A 13,117-nucleotide genomic window follows, 5' to 3' on the forward strand; every position below is an offset into this window, starting at 1 on the left:
ACGTATTTGATTTTTAGCACTGGTTATAGTCATATGTCAATTCTTAAATAGCGGTTGGACGTGCCCTTATCCAATTTTAATGAGAATAATAAGAAGATAGCCAGCATCGACTCACATCTTTCGAGCGTTCTACTCAGCAATTTATACCAAAATTGATCAGTAGTGTTTGCCTCGTCGGAAGAGCATTTTAGATTAAGTATCACTGTCGGCAGTTTAATGCTCGAAATCCCCGAAATTTTCTCTTTCGGTGATTTCAAACCTACTTACACCGCCGAATGCTCTAACATAGGCCTTAAACAACGTGCAAGGACTTGAAAAACAAATGGCTAACTAATGGGAGCCCATTGTTTTGATAAGCAGAGATCGGCACAAACTGATATGACACGAGCGTATTGCTACGGCTTGGTAGCTGTTGAGATTAGGAGTGGAAATGGTGGTAAATTATAAAAGAAGGGGTGCTCTTGAAGTGAAAACTCATCGAATACACTTTAGAAGAACAAAAGAGCTTACACAATGTCAGACAGTTTACCTAAATCTGACAATATCCAGAAGGTTATTGCATTAGAAGATTTTTCTAAAATGAAAGTTAAGGATGCTGGTGAAGAAAGTGTCGTCTCGGTGGCTGTGGACTCGGAGTTGGTAGAAGATTTATACATTGATGAGCAAGAGGAAAAGGCACTTGTCAAAAAATTAGATTTCCGGCTCCTGCCCATGCTGGCATTCATGTATTTCCTGTCGTCATTGGATAGGTCCAATATTGGTAACGCCTACACTTCTGGAATGAAGGAGGACTTAAATCTCACTAGTAGACAGTACTCCAATTGTGTTTCTGTTTTCTATTCAACTTACCTGGCAGCTGAGTTGCCAGCTGTATTAGTTTTAAAAAGAGCCAATGTGAAGTACTATATGTCCTTTTTGGTGTTTTCCTGGTCGATAATAACCCTGAGCTCGGGTTTTGTTCGATCCCATAAATCTTTATTGGCGCTAAGAGTTCTTTTAGGTACTTTTGAAGGCGGCTTTTTCCCTGCAATGACACTAATTATTAGTATTGTCTATAAGCCTCAAGAGCAGGCTAAAAGAATTGCTTTCTTCTTTGGATCCGCTGCATTATCTGGAGCTTTTGGTGGACTCATAGCAACAGGACTTTCATCAGTTAAGAACGGTGGAGGTCTCGAGGGTTGGAGATGGCTTTACATTATAGAAGGATTGATATCTGTGTGCGCGTCTGTGTGGTTGTTCTTTGGGCTGCCAGCAAAGTTTGAGGTTTTACCTTTTTTGAATGAGCGCGAGTGTCATTTGATGAGCATTCGCAGTAAACAGAGGACTCAATACATGGGTAGCACTGAGAAATTTAGCTGGTCATGCGTGAAGGATGCGTTTTTAGATTTCAAAACATACCTTTCTTTCACGATACAATTTTGTCAGGACACAATAATGTATGGATTTAGCACTTTTCTTACTGCCATTCTCAAAATGGGATTAGGTTTTTCCTCCATGCAGGCCCAGTACTTGAGTGTACCTGTGTACATCTTAGCTGGTGTCGTGTTTTTAATTTCAGCCTTTCTGAGTGACAGGTTCAAAATGAGAGGTCCCATTTTCTTTTGCTACAATCTACTAGGCATTGTGGGGTACATTTTATTACTGAGTGTAGGCAACGACGCTGTCAAATACTTCGCCTGCTATTTAATAACGTTCTCTCTTTACACCGGTACTGGGCTTAATATATCGTGGTTGACCAATAACATGGCCCCTCATTATAAGCGTGCAACTGCTTTAGGACTAAACCAAACTTTAGGGAATTTATCTGGTGCAATTGCAGGTCAAATATACACCAAATCTCCCTACACCTTCGGCAACTCTTTTTCTTTGGGTTGCATTGTGTTATCGAACATTCTTACTTTATGTCAAGTGATAATATTGAAACGCATAAATATCAAGAGGAAGAAAATTTTGAATGGTGAGATATCTGATAATATGAAAAACAGGAGAGGAGACTGGGCTTTGGATTACGAGTATTGTTTGTAATGCGTGTTGTCAATTACACCTGTCAGTTTGTTTAATGATGAGGCTATCTGAAGTTTGTGTTAAGATGTATAGAGTGATTTATTATCGTATTATCTTTTACTCTTGCAGCGTTTGTGTTAAGCTTATGTATAGAGTGATTTATTATCTTATCTTCTTTTACTTTTGGAGTGTTTGATATCTCAATATGTTTTGAGAATAATAAGCTGCAGCTCTTCATGTGACTACCGAAAAAGAGAGAGTGTGTGTTGTATTCATCGAACTCTTGGTTCATCAAAGACCGTGTTTCGTTATTTGTTTTTAGATCGAGTCTATTAGGTACTTCTTTTTGTGTATTAAATCAAGTAGTGCCCATGGCTGGTACACTTGTGAATATATATTACTGGTATACAAAGAAGCTTATTTTATTTGTTTAAAGCCTTACCTGACAATACCTGTGGCTACCTTCGAGCCGTTATCCATACATATCAAAAATATAAATGCTTTCTTCGATTAAGAGCACTTCAAAATGTTTTTTTTTTTTTGGTATGCTCTAATCTTATAAACCCATTGCGAGCAGAAAATAATAATTTAATAATACTCTTGGTACTCTTGTAATTCTTCATTTTCTATTGATATTGAGGTTTTATAAAAATAAATAAGCATAAATTTATATTTTATAGATCTAAAAATAAATAAAATTCCGTGGGTATGCTTAGGAACTTCACAATCGATGGATGTTCTAAGGGCATTGATTAAGGGTAAAAAGTGTTACTTTTTTCATATGGCAATGCTACAAATAAAAGAGGTCCATAATGATAGGTCTAAGTGTGGTTTGACACTATTTAATGTATTGTTGTATAAATACGGCAGAGAGATTACATAATATCTTTTGATTCAACAATATGTTTACTTAGTCGTCGAGAACATTGAGAATTTGGGCAATACATAATGTGCTTATTAGTTAATAAGCATATGTCTGTTGCCCTTTGAGAAACAAAACTTTAGATGTCTTTCCATGATTTTTTTTCAATATGCTATCTCGTGTACCCTTAAACTTTTTTGTTGGGCTTTTCATCTTTATAATATACTCAAATACTATTGAATAGCACAAATTGAGCTCGAAACAACCAGCTTGGAGCAAACCGAGAAATTCGACTGCATCCAAATGCAACATACGGTAAATTTTATTATACCGATATTCCACCTGGTGAAATGAATTACTTAGAGGAAAAAGTAGTATAATCCAATTCCTATTTTAAGAGTATGCAAGTGCCTTATTTTGAATCTAAAAGTGCATTCGAAAGGAAAGCCCTTACATGAAAGTAAGCTATGGTTTGATCTTGATTCAGTGCTGTTGGATCTGGTTGGACCATTATTGACATTAAAGTAACCAGTAAATCATGGATCAGGTTTGAGACACTGAATTAGGTTTTATTTCTCTACCGTCTGTACTCGAGTAAATTTCGTAGTAAATTGGCAAATTTCTTACATAGTCTTCAAATATCAGTTTCCCTTTCGAAATAGAATGGCGAATTGTCCTCGGACTGTTGAAACTCGTAATACTCGCGATATTTATCTTCCAAAAATAATACAGTGATAAAATAAAATTCTGTTGATTATCGATCTTAAAATAGAATACTATAGTTCAGGAAGTTATTACTTAGCTGTAAACAATGAAATAAGGGGTTAAAACAGGATTTTATTCTAGCAGCGTTTGAAGCTGTTATGACTGCTGTATAGTTTGGGTATCGGCTGTGCCTTTTTAACGTCTCCGCTTACATTGAAACATTGAGGGCTGGACTATAGAGTACGGGATTCCATGAGGCGCACCTCACTCCGTGCAAGGAGGAGTGACATCGGAGGTCTGAGCACATTCTGTGCATAATGTGGTTGTTCCAGAGGATACCCAATACGTGGAACTACTTGACTCCCAGTAGGTGGAACTGCTTGAGGCCCAGTAGGTGGAGCTAGTTGACCCTTGTTCACACTCGGTACACGGAGTTTCGCTGCTGGATGAAGCCCATGAAGAAGAGCTGCCAGGCGTCTCAGTGCATGGAGTCTCGGTGTTTGATGAAGTCCATGAAGAAGAGCTGCCAGGCGTCTCAGTACATGGAGTCTCGGTGCTTGATGAAGCCCAGGAACCAGAGCCGCTAGGAGTTTCAGTGCATGGAGTTTCGCTACTGAGGGATGCCCAAGAACTCGAAGTGCTAGAGCCGCTAGGAGTTTCCGTACATGGGGTCTCGGAGGTTGATGGCGTCCAAGTAGTAGAGCTGCCAGAAGCAGTTGATGTGGAACTAGAACTACTAGGGCAGCCAGGAATGTGGCCGCAATTCCAGTGCCACAATGGAAAGTCGCAATTTGCTTTGGAACTCGAGGATTGATGTTGACAACCAGATTCGAGGTTAAAGCAAGTTTCGCCCCATTTCCAGCCTTCACTGTATTGCTGAGCCTCACCCTTTAAAAATTCGTATTCGATTTGAAATGATGGCATCAAAACCTGACAAGGTTCATTTTCAATCTTCTGAGCGTAAACTGGGAATGAAACGGTGAATTCGGTTGCAGAATTAATCGAACAGTCTTTGTTCGATTTTGTAACCTCTACACAACTCTGAGGACCGTCAATACCTGTCAGTTTCAAGGAGGAGAGGTACTTCCAGTCAATGCTTTCAGCACCCTGTACCTTAACAGTAACACCGTAAGTCTCGGATTCTATCCAATCTACAGCCAATAGGTCCATTGAGAAGTTCATCCGGTCACACTCATCTGCACGCCATCCAAAGTCTAAATTGGGACAGTGTGGAGCAACATTATATATTGATCCACCTTTTGAGCCACCTTTTGATCCACCTTTCGATCCAGTACCCCATCCGCCCTTCCATCCACTTCCCCATCCACCTTTCCATCCTCCCCATCCACTTCCCCAACCTCCGTTCGATCCCTCGTTCGATTCACAACCGGCTGCCCTTTCGAACAATAGGGCAGAGACTAAGAAGAGTACTTTATTTGGATGCATTTTTTACTAATTCACTGATTGACCTTCTGAACCATTGCAATAACGATTGCGATGCAAGAATATGATAGTGCAAACTGCTGTCGCTTATATAATGATTGTGGTTAACGATTCTCAAACCTTTTAGGTACATTCCTGACTCGCTAACTGTGTTGAGTGGTACTCCCTCTTATTTCTCTGTTTACTCAAGATAACTGGTACTCTTAGCGGTACGCACCAGTGATAAAGAAGTGAAACAAGATACTCAGCAAAAAATTGCATTTCAGGACGATTTCTGTACTCGGCTCATGAATAGCAGTGTTGAGGACAAAGATATGTAAAGTTTACTATACTATGGCGATATTGTATAATGTTGTTTGCTTGCAAAATACGCGAGCGAACCTTTAAGGAAAATAAACTCTTGGGATATCATATCTTCAGACCTGAGAGACTACCGTAGCGACAGTGGGAGTGGACTTCAACAATTTTTTACAATCATCACTATTATGTCTCTGTAATATCATTCTACGGAGATTTGAATGGGGAGGGAGGACTTTTTCATGATAAGTCCTTCTCAGTATTGCTTAAGAGCGAAGAATGCTAATGAGCACTCTACCTTCACTTTGATTTTTAGTGATATTTTCTATCTACTATTCTTTCTTCGCAATGTTATTTCTCAGCCGTTAATTTTGCTCAATATTTGGTTCTCGCTCTATTTTGTGTTACCTTCCTCGCGTTTAACAAGCTTCGTTTCTGCAGCTTTAAGAAACTATGAAACACTTTTGTTTATCTAGAAGGAATGCTGAGGACTCTTGTTTGTCAGTGCAAAGGTAAAAAGCAGATTCTATACAGAGCAATATGAAAATCGTTCCACCTTTTTGGCTGTTTCTTCTTCTAAATAAGACATGAGTATTACTACTTTGAGGATCTTTCGTAATTCCCCACTTTTCTTGGCATTATATTTGTCGTGGTAGGCGTTGTTTTGTTTTCTGGGCAGGTTGTTCTGGCAACAGTTTCAAGTAAGAATGTTTTTCTTCTCTGCACGAGATCTATGATGTTTAAAAGCCGAATACGTATGGTCCAAGATAGATGTTCCAGAAGCTTTTCAACACATTTCTGAGTATTGACTGCCCCTGTTTCTGAGGGTATACTCTTACCTTGCTAGTTGTTATAACGAACCTATGAATAGATTGTTTTAAGCGGTCTGAAATTCATCAGAGTTATGTTTGACTCTCTAAGCAAGAGAGATCTTGTAACTGCTATTATGCCAAATCATTCTCTTAGAATAAAGAGTAATTTGGGCACATGTCGTTCACCTCTGTTACGGTTTTCCCTGACCCAGAGAGCTAATGAGTTCTCACAAATAAATCTGTAAAGACATGGCCGTCATCGGTAATCTGTAGTATTTAATTTACTAAAATAAACAGTGATTTCTGCAGGAGTATTAATGCATAGAATTGCATATGTACCTTTTAGGAAAAAATTTCCACAGATTGTCGGGCTGTCAAGTGACTGACGTTACGCTTACCACTGGCTGACACTATGCTACCTAGTTACCTCTTTCCAACATAAACGTCTTCTGACGCTCCTTTGGGAAATAAGACGCGAAGTTTCCGATATCTAGAGTAACTCGTGCTAGAGTAAAGCATGCCGCTTATATTAGTAGCACTCCACATGAATACCACACTTTCAAAAGCTTATGAGATAAACCCTCCATGAAGGTCCTTTAATTTTGGAAGATGATTTTGATTAATCGGACTAAATTTTTTCTTCTTGTACATTGGCTGAATATCGACAAATTACAGACAATATTATGGCTATCAGGTTTACAATTACATGGTTAATTGTAGTAAAGGCAAAAAGTTTTAATTAAGTTAGCCTTGTGAAGAGCTGCACGAATGAATGGTGCAAGCCTTTACGATATGGTGTTGTCAAGTGGTAAGGGAATACAGCAAACGTCACATAAGAACAGTAGTTAAGGAACTCTTTCATGAAAGTGGTTCAGCTTAAACTTATTGCTCGAGTATTAAAACTATGCTCTTTTTTGTTTTGGAAGACCATTCAGTGCATCGATTTTAATCAATAAAAGGCAAACTCAAATTGATTAAAAGAAAAACAACCATTTTAGCTGCTTCAAGTGTGAGAGAAGCTGCTTACTATACATACTTAAAACCGGAATATAGAGTTGGACTTTTGCATTTCTAGATGGCTTACACGTAAGACGCTATTGGGTGATGTGTTGTATTAGTCATGCGATTTTTCGCATGCTTAGTTTTGGGGATGTTTATTGTAAAGAGAACCCCTCTGAAAACTTCCAATCGATGTTTCATTTTTAAAAAAATTGTAAAGTTTAACATGGTGTCAGTAGAATGTTACTGACTGATGCTGATGCTTGCAATAACTTTCTTGTGCCATATATTGCGCTCTCTATAGTCCAGTATGGCCGAATACTGACGAATCACCATTCATTATGAAATATTCTATGTTTTTTGTCCCATATTCTGGTAATGACAATGGTATGCACCTATCGGATTGATATTTTCGTGCTTGTTGACGGCATTTTCAAGTCACTTCGCAATGATTAAGAAAAGAGACTGATCGATATATAAAACTCAACCTTATTGAAAGACTCGGATCAATAGAAAGAGTATGTTTAGGTGTTGTTATTCTATTCATAAATTTAAAAATGAATAACTACGCTAGTCCGTAACACACATGTAACTTTGTTTGGTCATCCGATATTGCTGAACAGGTTCGAGTAGTTGATTTCTTTTTCGAGTTCTTCGACTTTATTTGTCTTGCGTTCCAATCAAACCAAATGGATTTCATACAAGTTGTTTGCAGGTGAAGTGTTCGCAATGTGAAATTTTGGCATTATCTCGCACAAAGAAGCTCTGAACATTGATAAAGGTGGGCAAAATATAAAAAAAATTTGCTTCTTACAAACCTATAGATGGGCACTTTTATAAGTTTCTGCTTTTCAAACTTTCTTGTTTTTTAACCTGAATTCAGAGAAGACAAAGTTCTTTTTCCAAGAGCAATGCTCTTTTTAAGCAAAAGGACCCTCGAAGTACCCCAGGAAACAGAAAAAAAGAAAAATTATTGGTTTTAGTATTCGTTGACTTTTCATGTCCTCTTGAACTAATCATGAGTAATTTTGCCCTTTATTGCCTCTGTTTGATACGTTCTCTCTACTGGGACTTCAACAGATCATCAAAGCTTCCAACATCTTCGGTATTAAAAAAAAAAATGCTTTCTAACATACCACATTTATATACAAGAATTCTCTATTCTAAATTGCAAACGTTATGTCTAGATTATTCTCACGTAAAATATCCCACCAGAATTTTTTTTCGTTCCAGCATTTCTCCATTATTCTCTTAGCCATTGCAGCACTGCTGACGCCCTTCCGGTTTAGTGAGTCAATTCTTTTCATGTAGACCGGCCTATATTTGACCATTGAATCGCTAAGCAGTTCACAGCCGCAACAAAACAAACAGAAGATTATGCAACTCGTCGAAGAAGAAACTAGAGGAATACTTTCATCCACAAGCTTTGTTATTTTCACTAGTGAATCTTCTATGATTCTACTATTCTGCGGAAGATTTAAAACCCTACGCTTCAGTTGAAATGATCCCGTTAATCCAAATATCAGGTTTGTGGCTCGTAAAATGCGGTATCCTTTGTGAATCTCAGGCCGGCCTTGCGAATAGTAAGCTTTGAAAATCTCATCTCGCTCCCTTTCTGATTCATTGAGGTGTGCATTGATTTCATAGTCCAGCTCTAAAACCTGCGATAGCAATTTTTGCGTTATTTCACCCCCGTTGGCATCTTGTCTCTGTTCTCTCTCGCGAATAAGCCACGAAACGTCTGCCAAATAAGAAAGTACCTTTGCTTCCAATCCCGTTCCAGCTTCGATATCTTTTAGATTGATCCTCCTCCTACTCCAGTTCTCCTGGTCAGTCATCTTTTCGAATTTGTACTTGATGGCTCGGAGTTTCTCTGAAGTAATAACCTTACTAGTAGACGAAAGCGAACCAATGATATCCACATACGAAAACCATCTGGTAATAAAAAATAGGTCGTTAGATTCGCCTTCATCTGATATCGTGAGCATGTTAGAACCTGAGTCACAAAGGCGCTCCATGATCAGCCGTCCTGCTCCATACACATGTGCCCTCCACTTCCGCCTTTTATCACTAAAAAAAATATCGAAGGCAGCTAGCATCATTATGGTAGCCAAAGTACTATCACTCGTCCGTTCCTCTGCGTTCATTAGATTGGCCAGCAGTTGATTAAAAGTCTTCGTTAGCAATTTGTCCGTCACAGAAACATTAACTGGACTCTGTGGATCCACGCAAGCTTGCCATAGATCTACTGGAACCAAAGAGTCAGTGCTGCAGTTGACATAGAAATCCTCGAGAGGTAGTAAATCCTTCTCTGGGGGTTGACGACCACACGTGAAGTAGTCTGAAACAGGGCCAATCCTTATAGTTCGTTTGCTGCTTAAAGAGAAGGTGAAATCCTTCTTAGTGATCGATGCTACTTGATTTGACGGCCAGTCAATTTATTCTGCCTTTCTTCTCGCATACGAGTAGTCCCAATAGAATTTTGTTTTTAGTTGGTTTAGAAGAAATGGAGTTACAGGTATATGTTCCATGAGTGTTTGTGTACTTTGTGCTTGGAACTTTGGTGCCAATGAGGCAGTGCTTGTATGGGCAGAAACGTGCTATAGCAGTTGTCGTTCCAGAAAAGACGTTATCCGCCTTTCTGATTCTAGTTGTGTGAATCTCAAAGTTTCAGTCACTGTTGTTTGTGAGTCAGTGAATCACGTTTATTCTGTTCCCAATATATTCTTCGACGTCTAGGAAATTTCCACTCCTGCAAAAAAATATAATGCGTGAAGCCTACATGAAATTTTGGTGGTGACTTCAATGGGTTAACAACAGGGTGTTGGTCATAACTCTAAACCTTTCTTATTACCAATCATTGAAACTCATTGCATCTTGCCATTCCTTATTCCATCAGAGTTTTTCGTAAGCTTGCTCTTCGACTTCTGGGGTGTACGGAGTTTCAAATTATTGATAAGCTGCTTGCGCCACGCGTTCGAAGATCGGGTGCCCAAACCCGGCGGCTATTTTGCTGACATCTTTTTCGTTTTACTTTGGTCCACGCTTGTGCTTTCTGTTTCCTGTCATTTCCATGGCTTTCTTCTTAATAGATAAACTCCCTATTAGAATAGGGCGTGCGGCGTCAATTAGATGTATGCTGCCCCTTTCATTCCTCTGTTCATTCGGGCAGTGGCCACAGTTTTCGTAAAATGAATAGGGGAGATCATGGCATAGAAGTTAGGTATAAAAGACGAAGATATTTTCTCTAGTTCTGGTCTCAAGTTTCCCTAAGTCGCTCGCCATAGTATACTAAAACAAAGAAATACAAAAGGATTCAAGATGCTAGCCGAAATAATCGACCACTCCTCAGAGGGCAGTAAGACCTGTCATTGCCCTGACAAATGCTGTTCCAAAAATGGTAATGACGTCAATTGTTCGTGCGGTAACGGGAGCTGTAACACTTGCCAAGACAAGTGTTGCTGTTCTTCTCAGGAAAAATGTGCTTGTTGATATGCCAAGTACGCGAGACCCAAGTTTATAGTGCTGTACTTTCAACCGGAGTTTTCCGTTGATACTACATAAACTTTTTTTATAGTTTAAATTTTGATGCAGCTGTTATTGATTTATGGCGCAAAACTACTTTGCCCGATGGTAGACACATCCTACCCGATGCTATACACTTGTCCAAATAAAAATAGGAAGAAAATTTCATCATTCTGTAGGTGCGCTTAGCATATATTTTGGAAACCGTAATCGAGCTGAATGTTGGTACAGCTACTTTCTCATGCACTACTTTCAACTTATCATCGCTAAACACGGATGCAACTTCAATCTCTTCGAACGCCTTTCGGAGAAAACTAAGGATTAGGTGCCGATGATTATACAGTATGGGGATAGTGTCGATATAAAAATAAATGTCTTATTGAGGTCTGGCAAATGATGACTGCAGAAGTCTGATATTAATTCATGAGTGACAAAAAATCTAAGAAGGCTTGTGAAGTTTGCAAAAGACGAAAAAAGAGATGTTCCGGAGGTCGGCCATGCGACTACTGCATCAAGATCGACAAGCAACTAGCTTGCACATATCGTGTCAAAGTATCCTCTAAAACAGTCAAGGTTACGGAAAAGTATCTTGTTAATTTAAAGTCCAAAATTAAAGACTTGGAGCTTCAACTTGCCACACGATCCAATTGCCATCCAAATGATGTGTCTACTAATGACAACCCGTTAGTTAGCAGTGAAGATGATGAAGAGGATCGGGACGGGATGGACGATCCATCAGAAGGTAATAATTACTATCGTTTGGGAAATTCAGCTTGTGGCAAGTTCTTGTTAAGAATTAAGGACTCGCTAGGGAAATCATGTCAATTGCGGGGTGATGTGCGTCCATCAGTAATTGAAACAATTTCTTTGGAAACGTCTCCAAATATGGCACTGATTGAACAAATTGTACGGGAAAACTGCCCCTCTCCCTCAGAAGCCAAGAACTGGATTTTGGCCGCTTCTAACGTGATTGGTGCAGATTATATGTATATAGAACCTGATTACGAGAAAAGCGTATTGGATGAACTTATATGGACCAGTGATTCGCATAATGCTGACTTTGTCAAGTACGCAACAGAGGTTACAAGGTTTTTCACGTACCTGGCTCTAGGATGTCTCTTCAACAAAGATCGGTCTCCTGAGAAGACCGGCTCGAAATTTCCCGGATTGCAGTACTTCGAGACAGCGTTGAGACTCCAAAGTGAGTTGTTGAAGGTATATGACATGATGGCTAATACTTCTTTGGTACAGTCATTTCTTTACGTGGCCTACTATGCTCTTTCTTTGGACAAACCAGAATTTGCGTATCTTACTATTGGTAGCGCCATAAGAATGGTTTTTACTTTGAATTATCATAAAAAGACGACGACATTCACAGAGAATAGGGTATTTTGGCTCTGCTTCGTTTACGACAGACTGGTATCAGTCAGATTTGGCTTTCCCCTGATGATTAATGAGCTGGATATAGACGTATCTCTTCTTAACGAGCCAACAATATCTAGTCAGGAGACACTGATCGATTCTTGCCATTTTAATTGGCAAGTCAAACTTGCGAACATTATCACACAAACACTCAGGAAAATATACACCCGCAACTCTTTTTCTTTCATTCACAATTGCTACACCGTGTTGAAAGAATTAAAATATTGGCTGGATGGTCTTCCTGATGACCTTAAGATAGACATGGACAATTTCAGTACAACGCAGCCAAGATCGACTATTAATCTTCACATCAATTATAATTATACCATTATCATAACAACACGTCCCGTTTTTCTGTATGTCTTCAATAAAGTGGCGGACAGTGAACAGAAGGCCGAAGAATTGTTTCCGAAGAAGCTTCTCAACACCATAACTACTCTATTAGAATCTAGTGTTCAAGCGGCTCAGATACAAAGTTTCATTTTAACAAAGCTTTATTTCGAAGGTCGAATGGTGAGTACTTCTTTTTTGGATTGTCATTATATTTTCAATGCCACCATCATTCTGATTTTTGCCGCTTTCTGTCAATCGAGGCCCAATCATGCTATTTTCTTTGGCTGTGATATTAATACTTTGTTTGAAAGAGTTCAGGTTAATTTGAGAGTACTGCAGAGCATATCTCAATATAATATAGCTGCTTGTAATTTCAATAAGCAGCTCACTGAGATTATAGAATTAATTGGTTCCACAAATGTGCATATTCCCCAGGAACACCCTTTTCCGAACCCATCTGTAGGCAAAGAATCCGATGCGCAACTAGCAGTACCGCCACTCGATCCTGGTATCGACCTGGATCTTGCACGAAAGTTTGATCTCTCAAGAATATTGCATGACATCGGGGATAACTCAAGCGAGTTGTTTCCATTTGATAATGAGGACTTTTTAAAATATAGTTTTTTTTAAATTTATGGTTAAAACTTCTTAAAATTGTTCATTTACTTTATGTAATTCATGTTAGCTAATATCAAAGTATTTTGGTGCCACATCC

The 13,117-nt window shown here is 38.9% G+C and overlaps 2 protein-coding genes across 2 annotated transcripts; both read left to right on the top strand.

The window, feature by feature from the left end:
- The first annotated feature begins 488 nt into the window (after positions 1–488).
- On the top strand, positions 489–2,093 carry LOC117591628 (uncharacterized transporter C1683.12-like). The gene has a single exon (XM_034284953.1). The coding sequence runs from the start codon at positions 514–516 to the stop codon at positions 2,023–2,025; it is 1,512 nt and encodes a 503-aa protein (XP_034140844.1). The 5' UTR covers positions 489–513; the 3' UTR covers positions 2,026–2,093.
- Positions 2,094–11,070: 8,977 nt separating this feature from the next.
- Positions 11,071–11,848, top strand: LOC117591629 (the record flags this gene model as incomplete). The annotated part of the gene is made up of 1 exon (XM_034284954.1): positions 11,071–11,848. A coding segment is annotated over exon 1 (778 nt), but the record flags the coding sequence as incomplete, so codon positions are not given.
- Between the last annotated feature and the right edge of the window lie 1,269 nt (positions 11,849–13,117).

Source organism: Drosophila guanche, unplaced genomic scaffold (genome assembly GCF_900245975.1).
Source record: "Drosophila guanche unplaced genomic scaffold, DGUA_6, whole genome shotgun sequence".
In the NCBI taxonomy this organism is placed as follows: domain Eukaryota; kingdom Metazoa; phylum Arthropoda; class Insecta; order Diptera; family Drosophilidae; genus Drosophila; species Drosophila guanche.

Bases quoted from the DNA above. Each gene is read 5' to 3' on its own strand.
- LOC117591628 (XM_034284953.1), top strand. From the start codon at position 514: ATGTCAGACAGTTTACCTAAATCTGACAATATCCAGAAGGTTATTGCA.